The following is an 18052-nucleotide window of genomic DNA, read 5'->3' on the forward strand; positions in this document are numbered from 1 at the left end:
AAATTGTACAGATACAAATACAGATATTTTTTTTTACTCTACATTAAATATACCCCTAATTATAGTAGGACTCTCTATGTCATCATGTTTGACAAGATGCTATATTGGAAATTCATATTCATATTCATCTGTTGTGATGAGTACACTTTCAATACTCCTCTCCACTGTTGACAGACATCATATACTTAATTCTTATCTTGTAATTGTGACACTAAATCATTTTGTCTTGAAATTTGCCTTTCAGGGGGGCCGTAGCCAAGGGGACCCAGGCCATCTTGATTCAGCCCTGCACAGGCACACACACACACACACACGCACGAACGCACGCACGCATACACACACACGAACGCACGCACACACGTACGCACACGCACGCACGCATACACACACACGCATGCACGCACGCACACGCACACACACACACAGACACAGTCCCAACCTAGACCATTCCCTCACAGAAATGTAGTCCCGGCCTAAATCACTGACATACACACATACCTTGACCCCCAACCCAAACCACTAACTCACTCAAACGTAGCGCCAACCCAAACCACTAACACACGTACTATCTTACCATACATCCTAAACCACCACCAAACACACAATGGTACCATTCCAAACTACTAATGAACAAATATAGTCTCATTACAAAACTACTGACAAACACACATACAGTAGTTCCAACCTAAACACACATAGCTCTAACCCTGATCTGCTCCAATGTTCTTGCCACTATACATCTAACCACATATTTCTGAATGACTAGTGTCTGATCAAATAGTAACATTCGAGTGTGACCCATGTTATGTTTTGGACTCACCTGTGTTGTGTCTCTGATGGCTCCAGGTGTGTGTGTGTGTGTGTGTGTGTGTGTGTATCCTCTGGATCTGGGTTCTACGAGGGCTATGCGTGTGTACGTATGTGTATGGTCAGGAGTGGTGATGAGGAAATGGAGGACATCTGATGTGATGTTACTTGGCGCTGCTGAAATGGCCGCTTCTTCAGTTAATCATTGAGCCAGAAGTGCAGTAGGTTCTAACTGAGCCCTGACACCTGCAATTCAACAGCGATTTGCATTACCCCGAACCCTTGCCCCTTTGCATATGAGACCTCAGCTAGCACCACTGCAGGGCACTCACCATGCAAACAGGGGTGTGTGTGTGTGTTCGTGTGTGTGTGTGTGTGTGTGTGTGTGTGTGTGTGTAGGGGCTTTTATGCCTTTATTTGATAGGACAGTCTGAGATGGTGACATGAAGTGAGTGGGACAGAGAGACGGGGTGGGATCGGGAAATGACCCCGGCCGGACTCGAACCGGGGTCCCCATGGGCATGCAAGCCCAAATGTGGGGGGCTTAGCGCGCTGCGCCACAGCGCCCCCCGACTATTAACAATATATAAAATATACAGTGAGGAGAATAAGTATTTGATCCCTTACTGATTTTGTTGGTTTGCCCACTAATAAAGACATGATCAGTCTTTAATATTAATGATAATATGTATTCTAATATGGAGAGACAGAATATCAAAAAGAAAATCCAGTAATTAACTCTAAAGAATATATAATAATTGATTTATATTTAATTGAGGGAATAAGTATTTGATCCCCTGCCAACCATTAAGAGTTCTGATCCCGCAGATCAAATGACACTTCCAATCAACTTGTTATCTGAATTGAACACACCTGTTAATAGTAACCTGCACAAAAGACACATTGAATCTGCAGAATCAGTCCATAGAATCAGTCAATCAATCAAACTAAACTCGCCAACATGGGACAGACCAAAAAGCTGTCAAAGGATGTCAGGGACAAGATTTTAGAACTCAACAAGGCTGAAATGGGTTCCTGGATATTAAAGAGCAAACTGTTGGTGCATTTCTTCCCAATTTTAGGACATACAAAACGATCATCAATCATCAATCTTAGGCCTGTCTCTGGTTCCATACAAGATTTGACCTTGTGGGAATTTAATAACCAGAAAAAAGGAGATAAAGCACCTTAAAACTGTATGGGAGGAGCTAGGAAATTATCTCAAGGCAGCTGGGACCTCAATCACTAAGAAAACTATTGGAAACACTTGATACCACAGCGGATTGAAATCCTGCTGTGCATGTATGGTACCCAGGCTTCAGAAGGAACCTGTTCAGGCTCACCTGAGGTTTGCCAATGAACATCAAACTGGATTAGGATATGATTGGGAGGTGCTGGAATCAGATGACACCAAAATCAAATTGTTTGGCATTAACACAACTCGATGTGTTTGGAGGAAGAGAAATGCCGCCTATGATCCCAAGAACAACACCTTCTCCAACATCATAAATGAAAGTGGTAACATTATGTTTTGAGGTTGTTTGTCTGGCCAAGACACAGGACAACTTCACATTGTCAAGAAATGGATGGAAGGAGACATGTAAACGTACAATGCTGCATGCCAACCTCTTTCCCACCACCACTAGACTGAAGGTGGGTCATGGATTGGCCTCCCAAAATGATAATAATCCATAACATACAGCCCAAGCAACGAAGGAGTACCTCAAGCAGAAGCACATTAAGGTCATGAAGTGGCCTAGACCGTTTCCAAACATTAACCCTATAATAATCCTGTGAAGGGAACAGAAGCTCCCATTTGGCAAGCTACAGTCATACAACTTAAGTGATTTAGAGATGATCTGCAAAGAAAAGTGGACAAAAGTCCTTTCTAATATATCCACAAACATTGTCATTAACTGAAAGAAACATCTGACCGCTGTATGAGAAAACAAGGGCTTTGCCACCAAGTATTTTGTCTTCTTTGATTAGAGGGGTCAAATACTTATTTACCTCAATGGAATACAAATCAATTAAAATACATTCTTCAAAGTTATTTTCTGGATTTCCTTTTTGATATTCTGTCTCTCTATATTAGAATACATTTTATCATTAATATTATAGAATGATCATGTCTTTATTAGTGGGCAAACCAACAAAATCAGCAAGGGATCAAATACTTATTCTCCTCACTGTATAATTTAACAATTAATAAATAAATAAAATAAAAAAACATACAAATAAACATGTAAAATAAATAACAAATTAATAGCTATGAGATCACCAATGTGCAGGAGTTTTTACAGTTTTTTTCTGTAATCAGCAACTGGGTTGTCGGTACGATAGTAAAAGTGTGCGTGCGTGTGTGTGTGTGTGTGTGTGTGTGTGTGTGTGTACGTATGTGTGTCTGTTTAATGACTGCTATGGTCAGAATTGGAGGAGGTGTGTGTGTGTTTAATGGTCAGAATTGGAGGAGGTACCGTACTGTAAAGGCAGATTTGAATTTATGACATCATGTTTCCACTGACCTTCCTGTGCCAAAGAGCTCTGAATAGACCCAGTTGTTTTATTTAGTTAGTAACAACTGCATGACACACACACACACACACACACACACACACACACACACACACACACACACACACACACACACACACACACACACACACACACACACACACACAGTTTTTTGTAGTAGTAACATCTTCTTTAATTTTATTCAAATAAACACAAGGATTACAGTCTGGCATTACATTTTCTTTTCTTTTTTATTGTTTTTTTTATTGAACAACAAATAACTAACGAAAAACAAACACAACAAGAAAAAAACTGAAAAAAAAAACAGAATATATCAGATACACATCAACATCTCCCCTAAACCTCCCATCCCACCCATAGCTCCCCAAACCTCCCCCCTGCATTCTGTGTGGGAAAGTAATTTTCTCCATCAAGTATATCGTTCACAATGTCTGTCCATTCTGCCACGGTGGGCACGTCTGGCTGCAACCAGTGCCTTGTAATAGTCTTCCTTCCAGCAGATATCAAAACTGGCATTCCATTTTCATTCTCTAATGAGGTGGGTCTGATGGTGGACCTGGCATTCAGTACTGCGGGTGTTCTATTTTATTGCAAAATAAGTTGCTTTGAGGGAGGGAGAATGCAATATACAAAGTATTAGCATTAAAAAAATGTATTCTGGAACTTCTGCCTTTCTTGTCCTTATGTAAAGAGGGATTGGAGCCCAAGCCTCCATTTGGAAGGTAACTGCATTTGCATGTACAGCGCATGTACAGAGATCTGTGTGTTTGTGTGTGTGTGTGTGTGTGTGTGTGTGTGTGTGTGTGTGTGTGTGTGTGTGTGTGTGTGTGTGTGTGTGCATGAGTGCGTGCGTGCGTGCGAGTGAGCGAGCGTGTGTGTGTGTGTGTGTGCGTGCGTGCGAGCGAGCGAGCGAGCGTGTGTGCGTGTGTGTGTGTGTGTGTGTGTGTGTGTGTACATATTGTGTGCTTGTGTGTGTGCATGCATGTGAGACACTGTGCGTGTACATGCTTCTGGTAGCATTGTGATGTTTGTGTGTGTGTGTGCGTGTGCGTGAGTGTGTCTATGTAGTATGTGTATGTGTGTTGGTGCTGCTGGGTGTGTCTTCGCTCTGGGAGCGTTGTGATGCGAGGAACCAGATCGAGATGAAGACACCTGCAGAGGACGGAACAATATCACATTACCATGACGACGGAGGCGTAGCAATATTACATGACCATGGCGGAGGTGGAGCAAGATTTCAAGACCACAACGGATGTCAGACAATTCTCCCACCAGACATTTATCTGCCCATCAAAATTGCAAAGACAGATATTTCTCTAGGAGAGAAAGCATCGAACATTAGTAAACCTCCCTTCCAAACACTCATACAGTATTGGTAGCGCTGAGCTATTGGACTGGTCTTTTAGCTCAGAGCTTAGTCACAGTTTAGTATCGTGCTCAGGGGCGTCGCCAGACCTATTTTACAGGGGCACATGCCTGGGTATTGATTTGTTGTAACTTGAACAGCAACCTTGCTAGAATTTAGCTCACGTTTACCATAGGCCTATGGAGTAATCTACAGAATGAGCACAAAATAGCGCACATGCACTACTTGCAATAACATTATTAATTTACAAGCTATAACTGCAAAAAAAATTGTTTGCTCTCTCGCTTCGCACGCTTGCATTATCTTTCGGTGCTATAATGTGCCCCTGTATAACATTGGGTCAGCTGACGCCCCTGATCGTGCTTTGACTGCCATACCCGAACTGATGCGTTGACTAGGAGGTGCCACCTCAATTACATAAGGTGGACATTTCTCTGATTCGAATCCAAATCGATCTCAAACTGTGTCCACCCTGACCAAATTTTACCTCTGAGCTAGCAGTTAACATTGAGCGCTATGAGACCAGTTAGCCGCCAGCTGGTCTCATAGGACTCACCGTTAATTGCTAGCTTGGAGATAAAATTTGCACTGCCATACCCAGAGAACGGCAGGAAGTACAGGAGAAAGGTAAACATTTCACTCAACCATTTCACTCAAGGAGAGGTGTAAAATCAGCTTATTTCAAAAAATGGGACAGTATCACTTTAACATGGCAGTGAAGAATGCAATATGTGTGGTCCCCATGCCTGATCCCTAACCTGCCAATAAATAAATGTTTAAACTTTTAGTTTTACCCAGAAAGAAATGTCAGCATTAGGAGAATCGTCCACCCTTGAAAACAATTCATAGAAATAATAACCCTTAATAGAAAAAAAGTGTCTGGACAGATAATTGTCTGAATAGTAACCATGACATCACCATTATTACATGACCATTCTATCACATCACAACATCAAAACAGAGCGACTGGAAGAGATTTTATTATACTCTTAGGGCCTCCGTACATCGGTTCGCTTCCGACACAATTCTGACCCCCGCACCCAATTTTACCACAGCAGAGCATGGATAACCAATGGGTGGCTCCGACAAAATAGAATTCGTCCCTAATCGCCAGCCGACATCGGCACCGCTGTGCCGGGTTGTATTGAAAACAATGGAATCGAACTTTGGCAGAGCAGTGCTCCGAACTTTGTCGGAGCCAATGTGCAGAGGCCCTTAGAGTCTCTGACAAAATACCCCACGACCATAACATCACAGAACCACATAACCATGACATCACAATACCACATGACCATGGTATCACATTACCACATGATCATGACATCACAATACCACATGACCATGGTATCACAATAGCACATGGCCATGACATTAGCTGTGTATATATGGCGCTTTTTTCACCGATCGGAGTAGATCTGATCCAATTAGTCTGATCGGAATGAAGTGTATACATTACATTGACCTCAAACGTTCGAATACCTGCCACGCGCGGCTACCAGGGACAGTGGTTAGCAACAGGCCGGGCTATATGGTTTAAACTGCGATAAACATGAAAGTATCGCTTGCTTTATTTATAATTTTAGTCTTTCTGAAAGTGCAGCGGGAAGCGACACTGCTGTACTTAATCTTGCGCTTATGGGCAAGTGCGTAACAGCGGCACTCCGACGCGCTGTTGTCACCAGTTCACTTAAAACACCTCACAAACAAGAAAGAAGTCTGTGGATGAGAGTACGAAGCCAGGGTTGGTGGGAGAGAGTTGTTCTGCAGGAATTCAGCGACCAATATGGCGTTAAAATGTTAGGATAACCAGAGCTTCATTTGTTAAAATATGTGACACGATTGCGTCACAAACAACCAAGTGGAATAGAGTGTATACATGGACCATCTGATCGGACTACACCACCTCTTCTAGTCCGATTAGAATTCTGATCCGATCAAAGAAATCTAGTCCGATTGGGCCGTATACAAGGGAATTCCTGATCGGAGTAGAAAAATATCCCTATTCTAATCGGATCAGAAGTGCCCATGTATACATACCTATTGTAATACTACATGACCATGGCGTGGCACATCAAAGAATTTTTGAATCACATTACATGACATCAAAATACCACATTGCTATGATATCACAATATCCATAAACCATAATCCATACATATAATACAGTCATTGGGATCAACAAGACAAGACAAACACACACACACGCACACACACGCACTCACACACACTACCTTGTAGGGAGTTGAGTATGCAGAAGAGGTATGTGGCGGTGAGGGAGAGGGAGCTGAGCAGGCCAATGGCCCAGGTCAGGCCCAGCATGCAGGAGATGGCCATGATGCAGCAGGCGTCTTTCCACTCCTGACCAGAGGGGGCACCACGCATAATGCATCATACATAAATTATAATATACGTATACTGTCTCAATCACCATTTCTCAAAGTCAAGAGTACTGCTTGGGTTGTACAAGAAACAGTGGATTTTCACAGATTCCACATCATCGCAAATCAACAAAACACTGTTCCAAACTCAAGCATCCTTCAGAACTCTAGCAAATCACATACCCTCGATTCGTAGAAGTTTTTAAGATTGCACTTGCTGCAAAAATATGCAGAATTCTTCACTCTACACTCACGCTAGGTTTTTTTATTACAGCAGTGGGAATGTCTGTTTAACCCCTTTGTGCAGAGCCTATGTTACAACCTTACCGTCACCAAAATTGTAATGGGCCTTGTTCCTTGTTGCCCTTGGTAGCTTTACTGTTATAAATGCACATGAACATTCTCATAGTTTTGCTATGAGGTTTTCACCACAAGAAAAAATGCTGCCAAAAGATCGTATTTACAGTTTAACAGTGACAAAAATACGTCGGTAGCAGCTGAGACGAAACTGCTATAATTTCACTTCCACGCTTCCAAGCCTATGCCATACTTGATGGTTTGAAATGCTTGTGAGGCTTTCAGGCTCGTCTTGTGAGTGTACGACTTCAAGACTGTGGCACTACCAAGGGATGCACTCTTGATTTTGAGAGGCAGTGAAAGTCTTATATACTACATTAGGAACATCATGAATTCCTTAGTTAAAATCAAGTGCCACATATTCCAATTGACCTGGTTATACCTAGCCAATTCAACCATGCTGATCAACCTGGACATGTAAAAACAGGTCATTTGGAATATGTGACACTGGATTGTAACTGATAAATCCAGGTTGCCCATCCCTGGGCTACATATTATACCGTATGTATTATACCATGATGCAGCAGGTGTCCTTCCACTTCCCACCAGAGGGGGCGCCATCTGCCCGCATGCGCCATAACTTATGTACCGTCACCAGCAGCACGGCACCGTTGCAGAGGAAGAGCAGTGCCACTGGCACACACACACTCACCCACTTAACAGTATCGTTACGCACGTAACACCTGCCAGACACACACACACACACACACACACACACACACACACACACACACACACACACACACACACACACACAGGTAAACACAATAAATAACACACAAACATTATCTTTTGTACAATAATGTGTTTGCCTCATCCATAGCAGATTCATAGCTCCTAAAGCAAGTCATTCCATATCACATGGATTTGCATTGTTTTAACTTGCATGCTGTACACAAAAATATCAGATTAAATGTCCAGATATAATATGTGTACACAAAACAATAGTCTACTAAGTATGCAGTATCATAGTTGATATGTGGCTCAGTGACATTTTTAAGTAATGAACATGAGGTGGTACAAGCCCAGCTTAGTAAGTAGGTAAAAGTAGGCTATCTTTACTTTGCCTGAATCCTACTCAAGTAAAACTTGGGCTGCTTAGGATGGTCGTGTGCGGGTAAAAATGGCATTTAGCAGAAAAACCCGCCCAAATTTAGCCATAGATATCAATAGAATTGGGCGGGATTTTGAGCTTCTAGGCTGGTTTTGAGCATTTTTTTGGGCTGGAAATCATCAGCCTCATCTGGCAACCCTGCTTGCAGGTGCATCACAGTGGGACAGACATCACTGGAAAGGAGAAGCTGGAGCACACTGCAGCTTAGTTTTCAAGACTTTATTTTGTGCACACACGCGACCAACGTTTCTGTGTTGCTACACCTTCAAATGATAGCAAGAGAGAGACACACATTTCAAGACTTGACATTCACAGGTGATCCTACTTGGTTTGGCTAAATTGGTCTGATCTCATTGAGCTGATAGGGGGGGACTGTGGATTCTACAAGTGCTCGTGGTCATCTGGATGCACGTATGCTTGTCCCACTTTTTTGTCATTTCCCTGAATTCACGAGGCAGGCTGTGAACTTTGAGGGAAGTTTCCCCGGACGATTACAAGTTGAAAACAGCGAGTTTTATCCTTCAATACGCTGGCTTCTCGTTCACTGCCATTCATTTTGAGGCTGCCTGTGACCCTCCGAGTGCTCCGCCTCCCTATTTTGCATATGAACCGACTGCCTCAATTGCAGGTAATTGACCCCACCCCCCAACACCAGGACAAGATTGCAGACAATAAGGCAGCTTGCCAACTTCCCAAAACAAAATAAAAAAGTGAAAAAAAACAATACACAAAGAACATTGTCAATAAAACCACAGCTACAATTATTAGAAGACCACAGCCGCGATGCTGGAACAATTTGTTACAGAGAGCAAATAGCAAATAAATGTGTTCCTCATTTATGCCCTGAGGCTCTAGGCGAGTACATCTATGCAAAAAAAAGACCTAACCCCAAAAAAATTGATACAAAAGGTTTTTCAACTGATTTCGTTACCTCTAAGTGTCCTTAATAACATACTAAAAATCTAGGAAAATCTGACTTCAGGAAAGGTGTCATTTTCAAGATCAAAGTTTTTAAAAATAAAGGTTACTACATGATAATTACATTGGCATGAACTAACATGTTTTCAGGATCTGTTTGTTTGGAATGCTGTTTGGGTGGATAAAGACACTACTGCTATGATAATATCCATGTGCTGTTTGTCAGGGCACATCATCAGTGATGAATCATGGTGTCACTACACTGTAAAAAAAAAATAGTTGAGACTATTTAAAAAAACAGGGCAACCTTCTGCATTTAGAATTTTAGGTTTAGCCAACAATGTTTCCATGATAATCTCAATTATGAATACACCGTCATATTTATTGAGAATTCTTAATTCAATCAATTTTCATTTCCTCATTCTACCAACACAAATTCGTCTTTCTACTGAACAGTCGGCACGTTCTGCCAACGATGTTCCCATGATAATCTCAATTATGAATACACCGTCATATTTATTGAGAATTCTTAATTCAGTCAATTTTCATTTCCTCATTCTACCAACACAAATTCGTCTTTCTACTGAACAGTCGGCACGTTCTGCCAACGATGTTCCCATGATAATCTCAACTATGATAACATTGTAAAGTTTATTAAGAATTCTTAATTAAGTCCATTTTCAATTCCTCATTATACCAGCACAGATTAGTCCTTTTGCTGAATAGACATTCACAACATTTCAATAATGTACAACAAACTTCACACTTTGATTTTGTTTTTATTTCAACAAGTACTTTTGAACAGAATCAAAAGTATTCATACAATTTAAGAGCATAACCATTTTCTGTCTTTTTAAGCAGGAAATAGAAGGCTAAATGGGGTTTAGTGTCTTTAAACAAAATTTGGCCCTTCAGAACTTAAATTTGGTTTCACAGACCAAGCTGCAATATTAAGTGCAGTTGTAATTGGGGTGTCATGCCATTCATATCTACTTGCTCTCTACTAGTTCTGAAACACAAGCTACAAGTTTGAGACACTGATTGACCCATACACAGCCTAAATACACATTTGCCAATTCAGAACATGGCCCTGCACCTAAGTAACATAAGGTTTAACATGTCTGGTAAATAAAACAATGTAAAAGAAAGGATAATGATGGGAAATTGCTATACCGCCATACAAAGGGAAAGTGCAGTAATTACATTAACATTCAAACTGAGAAAAAGGCCTAAGACTGGATGTTGTAGTTACTTCAAATTTGACATGGCAAAATCTCTGAAAACGGGACACATTTGGACCGCTAGTCTTTTTTGCAACATAAAAGGTGGTGTAATGAACACCCTTCTCAGTTTGAACTCAATTACTGCACTTTGCCTTTGAAGGCCAGTATACCTCTAGCCTGCCTCTCACCGACGGTGCGCAAGTGTAGCTCCGGAGCACCCCGGTGGAGTGGAGCTACACACACATCCGTCTCATAGCGCTGCCCTTAACACACTCTTCTCGAGTAGAGAATAAACGGAGCACTTGTTGCTTAAAGATCAACGGCTGCTCACATTGACTCTAGAGATTAACCGAAAACATTTTTGGAGGAATTTGTTGGTGGCGAGTTGAAATATGTTGGTGGTGAATTGCAATAAATGCACCATTTATTTTCGACTCCAGAAGAGCATGTTAATGGCAACGCTACCAGATGCTGGTTTGTGTACACACCCGCACCATCGGTGAGAACCAGGCTAGTATAGCCCAAGTAAGGAGGTAAAACTCAGCGATACTCCACACTGTGAGAAGATGGGTCATCAAGGGGAACTTGACGTAACCAGTATGCATCTCAAAATACAACCTTGTATTCACTCTTCAAGTGCAAGTTTGTTAAAATGTCTTCCACATTTTCCCCTCAGAAATACAAGGTAGTCATACTCCAACACCGTGGGAGCATAGGCCATCAAAGGAACTTGATGTAACCACCACACATTTCAAAATACAGCCTCGTCTTCAGTCTTACAGTATAAGCTAAGTTCAAATGTCATCCACATTTTTTCCCTCAGAAATATAGCCATACTCCAACATTGTGAGAACATAGGCAGTCATGGGAACTTGACATTACAGCCTCGCCGGCAGTCTTACAGTGCCAGTTTGTTTTTCAGAGATTGTACACGCCGTGTACATTTGAGACAAATCTCCATGAAGACATTTTGCAAAGTATCGAAGGTATACTTCAGAGCCTTTGGGTAGGAGATATTCAGGGCATAAAGGAAGCCAAAAAGGTATGCCAGAGCAGTTGGGGTATCTGGGATATCTTGCAAAACAACTCTCCTCGAGGATGACGGCAATGTTTTGCACTCGCGTAGATGTACCTGGACCACAGTCTTCACGAACATATAGAATGCCCACAGCCACACCCTGGAGAGCCACACCATCTGCATCGGCCTCCTGCAGACAACAAAAGCACAAAAAAGTATTTTTACTCTCACATTGACTTTGTAAATCTGCTGTGCCCCCTCCTGTACCACCTACTCATGGTGAAACTCATAGGGCTGGGTCCCATTACATGACACTATTATACAAATAAAGGGAACATCAAACCGAAAGCAATGTAACTCCCTGACAACCTACCAGCAAGGAAGCAATCACTGTGAATTCATTTTGTCTACAGTTTGTAAATTTCAACCAATGAGTAGCAATTGGAGGTAATAACCAAAGTATGCCCCAGAAATAGTTTTTTTCAGCAGGTGGCATCCACAGACCATTCCACCCTCACCTCACCCCCTTCTTCTGCAATGTAGGTTTAAATGAGGCAGAGTATAATCCACTGAAGTTGCTCAGCTAGTGGTTGTCAAAGGTGGCACATCAATGTGTGGCAAGAAGATTTGCTATGTCCCCCGGCAGTGTCCAGGGCATGGAGGGGATGCCAGGAGAAATGCCAGTACCACCACCACATACACAAACTCACTCACTTATTCAGTCTTTGCCACTCAACCCCCTGAATTTCTATTCATTTACCCCCCACCCGATCAATGGTAGTTACCTCATCACTGAAGTTTGAATTGTTGCCCTTAGGGAGGTGCCACAGGTGAATCAACAAAGACATCCACCCCTCCTCTATTCATTACCCCATCTTAGACTAAATCTCCAGTTCTATTCTCTATTGTATTCTATTACTCTGTACTACGTGCATGTCAGCACACTTTCAGTCTGAGTGTGCATGAGTATAATGTACATAGTATGAAACATAAAGGCACTGTATGCCATTATATGATTTGTTGGAAAAAGTTCCTGTCTGATGCTAATGACTACTTACAAGGCACTCTTTGAAAAGTTCCTTGGGGTCCTCACAGAGAAATACTGGAAGTCCTCGAAGAGCAGCATCTTTGCGGTGCCTGAGGATGTCAGAGGTCTATGTCAAAAAAGCAAGAAAAAACATCAGTTTGGTCAGAGTTAGAGTTCAAACACTTCTTTATAGCAAAAATCGTTTCACTTATTAATTTTCTTTCTACTCCAATATTAAAAGATTTTCCCCAGCAACTATACTGTTCCAACGAAATACTCAGCTAGAAAGGAACAGTAAGCAAAATGGATTCAAAATGCATTTTGCTTAACTGGACAGGTTGGGATCACAGAAGTATGATTGACTGACAGTTGCATTTCATTGTTTAGGTGTTCCCTTCATTTTATGTAGCAGTGCAATAAATTATACACAAACACATTTATAGAGTTAGAATTTATGACTTATTTGGCAATAACACAAGACTCACCATGATCCGTCAACAATGTGTCCTCAGCGTCACCCAGAGCCTTCCCCCAACAAGGTCAGCTGTCAAAGGACAGTAATGATTCAATTAATTGATGCCAGCAACCATGATTTTAACATAGACACTGCTCTCTACTTTCAAGAACCTATAATGGCAAGCAACAAGAATAATACTTAGCCAAGCAATGCCCAACTGTGACAATCATGCCTTGAGAATATTATGTACATATAGTTCCACTAAAGGACCATAACAGCGTACGAGGTATGGATGCTCAATTATGTGACGTTTTGGGTTAAGATAAAATCAGGACACATGGCTTTAAGCAGTAAGCTATGATCTGATAACTTAAACACCAGAACACTTAAAGGTGCACTGTGTAAGATTGTGGCCAGAGTAGGCATTGCAACTATGCTGCTCATTGAAACCTTTCTGCCTATTGCCAAATTTAATATTTCTTGAATATTAATAAACTATTCAAAATGGCGAACCATGGAGAGCACCCCCCCCCCTTTTCATGCATGTAAAATGCAAATTTCCCACCTTATAATGAACACTTGCAATGTAATAGTAGTGTTGACTATTTGTTAAAAAAGCTAAAATTTGTGAATGGGTGGCCTGAATTCTGCAAATGAACAACTAAAATCATTGCAGTGCACCTCTAATGTTGATTTTCTAGGTGTTGTTTTTTTTTTTTTGAAAAGTCCCTTTTAAAACATATTTCTTGAAAAAAGCACAACATTCACATTTGAATATGAAATTCAACTGCTAAATTAGCTAAAGCGCACCTTTGTGATGATATCTTACAAGGCGTGACTTTAAGGCACAACTCCCTTTTGGGGTCTCCTATGGTGAAGCTCCTGGTGTCACTCAGGGAAGATTGTCCTGGTCTAAGGAGAAACCACAGTGCTTGAAGAACATGGGAGATGTGGTGCTCTTATCTGAAACATAATCAGAAAGGATATTTTGAAATAAGTTTAGCATCCATAAGAAAAAGCCTTTTGCTAGGAGCCACATAGCATACCAACATAACATTGCATGAAGATTACTTTTAATTGCTAGCTCATTTGATGTGCACAAGTTAGAAGTGAATGCATGAACAAAAACAAAAGACAAACGTGTGCAATAGCATACACAGCCTCACAGACGCACGCTACTATTCAGCCTACTAACAGCTGAACAGTAACAAAAAAACACAGACTATGATAACAGAAACTTTGAGTCCTTAATGTTACCATTACCAGTAAATGACATGGCTACTCCAGGTGGATTGGCAGTGTGGCATTGGACTAATGCGGTCAGCTTGTAACCATTACATGCCACAAATTGAAATCAGAAATACCGCGCTGGTTAAATAAGAGGGCCATATACTGTACCACAGATGCATTGACAGTTTTTAAATGAGATAAACAAACAGCCGGTCCGTAACATTCCTGCAGGAATTCGCTCGACAGTTAGCTAACATGAATGCCATATGAGCTAGCCCATTAGCAAACACTGGTTCAAAACTAGCACATGGTGAAACGAAATCTTGTCATTCATAAAAACACACAGAGACATGTTAAATTACTTCTTTAACAGGACACAATGTTGTACACTTGCTTACAGCCTGTTAAAAACGTACCTTTTCGAAATTTGGCCATCCTGCAAACAAAGTTGAGAAAACTTCAACCGGAGTGGAACTGGAACACATGTTGCCTGCCACTGCCAGCCCTTCCCATGTTGACAGGCAACCCTGTGTCGTGGCCAAGAAGCGCATGCGCTGAATAAACAGTTGTGGCAATTAAGTATTTTCAATTTGCAATATTCACTATTTTATATTCACATATCACTGAGATGCAACCTATCGGTTTGATGTGGATTTTTCTGTTGGTTAATAATAATTCATATTTCCTGTCCATTCAATTGTGAACATGTAATTACTTGAACAATGCGTAATTCTATTTTTTACGGTGTAATGGTATTTTGGGTCTTTCAGCAGCTGAACTGAATAGACAGGAGCCACTACATGTGTAAGTAGAGGGCAAGGTGAAACGGTTGGTACTGGAGACAGACAATGTCCTGAAAGGACATAGGGCTTTAGCATAGCTTTTGGGTAAGCCAGAGTAGGGCCTGTTGTAGCTTCATAGGCAAGGGTCAGGGCCTTGTATTCAATTAGGGCATGAAAAAGAGGACATGACTGGGAAACTGAGGCTATGTGGTCAGAGAATGATAGATGGTCATCAACAATGACACCTAGATTTCTTGTGGCCTTATTTGAGGCAACAGTAGCAGAATCCATATTGAGCTCGATATCATGGCAACCTAAATCTTTGGCTGGGATCACCAGCAGTGCATTTGGATGAGGCTCAACTGAAGGTTGCATTCCTTCATACTTGTGGATAGTTCAGAGAGGCAAGCGGAAATGTGTGTGACCGTGGAGTCATCTGGCACAAAGTAACTGTGCTTCATCGGTGTAACAGTAGTATGAGAAGCTGTGAGAACAGATAACATGGCCCAGTGATGTGGTGTACATGGCAAATAGGAGTCCCAGCACCAGCCCTTAGGACACCTCTGTGGAGAGGCTATGATTTGAGGACAGCTGACCTTGCCCTTGATACATGCTAAGAATGATACCACCAGACTCAAAGAATGTCTGGAAGAACTTGAGACACATAAAACTCAATTATTTATCTAAGAGAGATGTTAAATAATCATGTTTTGAAAAAAAATGCTAGCTGGTGTGTCTGCACAAAGATTTTTAGATTTACTACAAAACAAAAAGAGATGTCCATAATCTCTTCTATCTTCTGACTTACTAGAAACAAAATAAAAGAGTAATTTTGAGCTTGGATTTTTCAGATTTTGAGTTTTTGCATTTTGAAATTTAACGCATATTTAATCCTTTGAGGAGTAAGGAATTTCTAGAGGTTCTTCTAGAATTTTACTGGAACACTCTACAGCTCCCATAGACGTCTGTGTTAAAAATCTCACAAAGACATTATGACATCATAATGAGAACTCAAAATTTGGGCAAAATTCTAATCACATATTTGTGATGGTACTCCTCAAAGGGTTAATTAGATATAGTCCAATTACCATATTAAAACATAACATTTCAGAAAACTTGCAATACATTTTTTTCTCACAAATATGTGAGTAATCACTGGATTAAGTTTCATGGTGATATCGGCAAGCTACATTTTTTGGCCTATTCACCTGGAGTGTCTCTTGACCCTTATAATAAGCCTATGGCAGCCATGTTGAAAAAACTCATTTCCCAAAGTCAGATTTTACTAGATTTTTAGTATGTCATTTAGCAGGTCCAATAGTAATAGAATCCATAAAAAAACCTTTTGTATCATTTTTTTGGGGGTTAAACCCTAAATGTACTCGCCTACTCCACTGAATTTAGAGTATGAATCCAAAATGCCTTTCCATAAAGCCTCTCTGTCTAATTGTCTGCAATCTTGTCCTGGTGTTGGGGGGTGGGGTCAATTACCTGCAATGAGATGAGACCAATTTAGCCAAACCAAGTGGGATCACCTGTGAATGTCAAGTCCTGAAATGTGTGTCTCTCTCTTGCTATCATTTGACTCTGAAGAAGGTGTAGCAACACCGAAACGTTGGTCGGGTGTGTGCACAAAAGAAAGTCTTGAAAATTAAGCTGCAGTGTGCTCCAGCTTCTCCTTTCCAGCTATGCCAGTGACTTACTGGCAGTGTTGCCAGATGAGGCTGATGATTTCCAGCCCAAAAAATGCTCAAAACCCGCCTGGAAGCACTAAATCCCGCCCAATTCTATTGATGTCGATGGGAAAGATTGGGCGAGTTTTCCTGTAAAATGCCATTTTTACCCGCAGACGGCCATCCCAAGCAGCCCAATTGGGTGGGAAACAGCCCAATCTGGCAACACTGCTTACTGGAGCCTCAATGCCAGTGATTTCAAAAGCACTGGGACACTGATCTGTGATAGGTCTGTTAGAGCATTAGGTCCAACCCCCTATGGGCGGGGTTGAAAAGGTGGGAAAAAGGCTTGTAGTCTCAACAGAAATCCACCTCTCTTACCGCAGAGATACAACAGCGGCGATCTGAGCGAGTCGAGCGACGGAAGTAATTGACTTTGTATTGAGTCGAGAGACAAAAGCGATTCTGGAGACTAGAGCGATTTGCGCGCCGAGCGCGACAATTTGAAGTTGAAATCTTTTCAACTTTTTATGACGCGGTTCGGCGACAAGCCGCGACAGCCAATGACTGTATAGAGGTCAGTGACCACAGCCAATGGGAATGCTTGAATGCTTTGCCTTCCGCCTGTACGGACATACTCTAGTCTCCTCAGTCTCTCGTATCGCTTGCTGCTACACTCTGTCGCTTGAGTCGCGTCGCCGCTGGTGTATCTCTGCGGTTACACTTCCTATGTCGATGATGCAAAATGACCATTTTTACATCATTGACATAGGAAGTGTTAAGAGATGAATGTGGATTTCTCCAATCTCAGGGGGAATTGAGATATTTTTGAAAGACCATTCAAAAGTATGACTGGGTGTCTATCAATGGAAAGCCTAATGCAAAATGGGTGGAGTGTCCCTTTAAGGTCGATATGTGTCCTGTTTTAGAGATGTTGATACACCCAATTTACAGTAACTACAATATCCAACTTAATACCAATGCATTGAAGGCCTTTTTCTAAATTGTTAGCATAGTTACTGCACTTTGCCTTTGTAGGGCAGCATGTGCAGTAGTGTGTGTTGACGCCATACATGTATACTGTGCTGTTGGACTCAGAGGGGATAGCGACCAGTCCATAGGCATCTCTGTCAATTAGGAAGATCAGCAGCACCACGACAGCAGGGA

The 18052-nt window shown here is 41.5% G+C and overlaps 1 protein-coding gene and 1 long non-coding RNA gene across 4 annotated transcripts in view; both read right to left on the reverse strand.

Moving 5' to 3' along the window:
- Positions 1-4281: 4281 nt before the first annotated feature.
- LOC134468918 (adhesion G-protein coupled receptor G5-like) overlaps positions 4282-18052 on the reverse strand; it is a 31609-nt gene continuing 17838 nt past the window's right edge. For all 3 annotated transcript variants that reach the window (XM_063222850.1, XM_063222851.1, XM_063222849.1), the window contains 4 exons: positions 17959-18052; positions 7958-8126; positions 6940-7066; positions 4282-4494 (listed from right to left, as the gene is read on the reverse strand). The exon at positions 17959-18052 is cut by the window's right edge and continues 3 nt beyond it. In XM_063222850.1, the coding sequence (XP_063078920.1) occupies positions 4403-4494; positions 6940-7066; positions 7958-8126; positions 17959-18052 (482 nt within the window). In that variant the 3' untranslated portion in view covers positions 4282-4402. The remainder of the gene's footprint in view (positions 4495-6939; positions 7067-7957; positions 8127-17958) is intronic.
- LOC134468360 (uncharacterized) lies at positions 11608-14938 on the reverse strand. Its single transcript, XR_010038774.1, has 5 exons — positions 14847-14938; positions 14011-14163; positions 13229-13287; positions 12775-12870; positions 11608-11906 (listed from the first exon to the last, which is right to left on the reverse strand). It is a non-coding gene; the product is annotated as an uncharacterized LOC134468360 (long non-coding RNA).

The sequence above is a fragment of the Engraulis encrasicolus genome, chromosome 18, assembly GCF_034702125.1.
Source record: "Engraulis encrasicolus isolate BLACKSEA-1 chromosome 18, IST_EnEncr_1.0, whole genome shotgun sequence".
Classification (NCBI taxonomy): domain Eukaryota; kingdom Metazoa; phylum Chordata; class Actinopteri; order Clupeiformes; family Engraulidae; genus Engraulis; species Engraulis encrasicolus.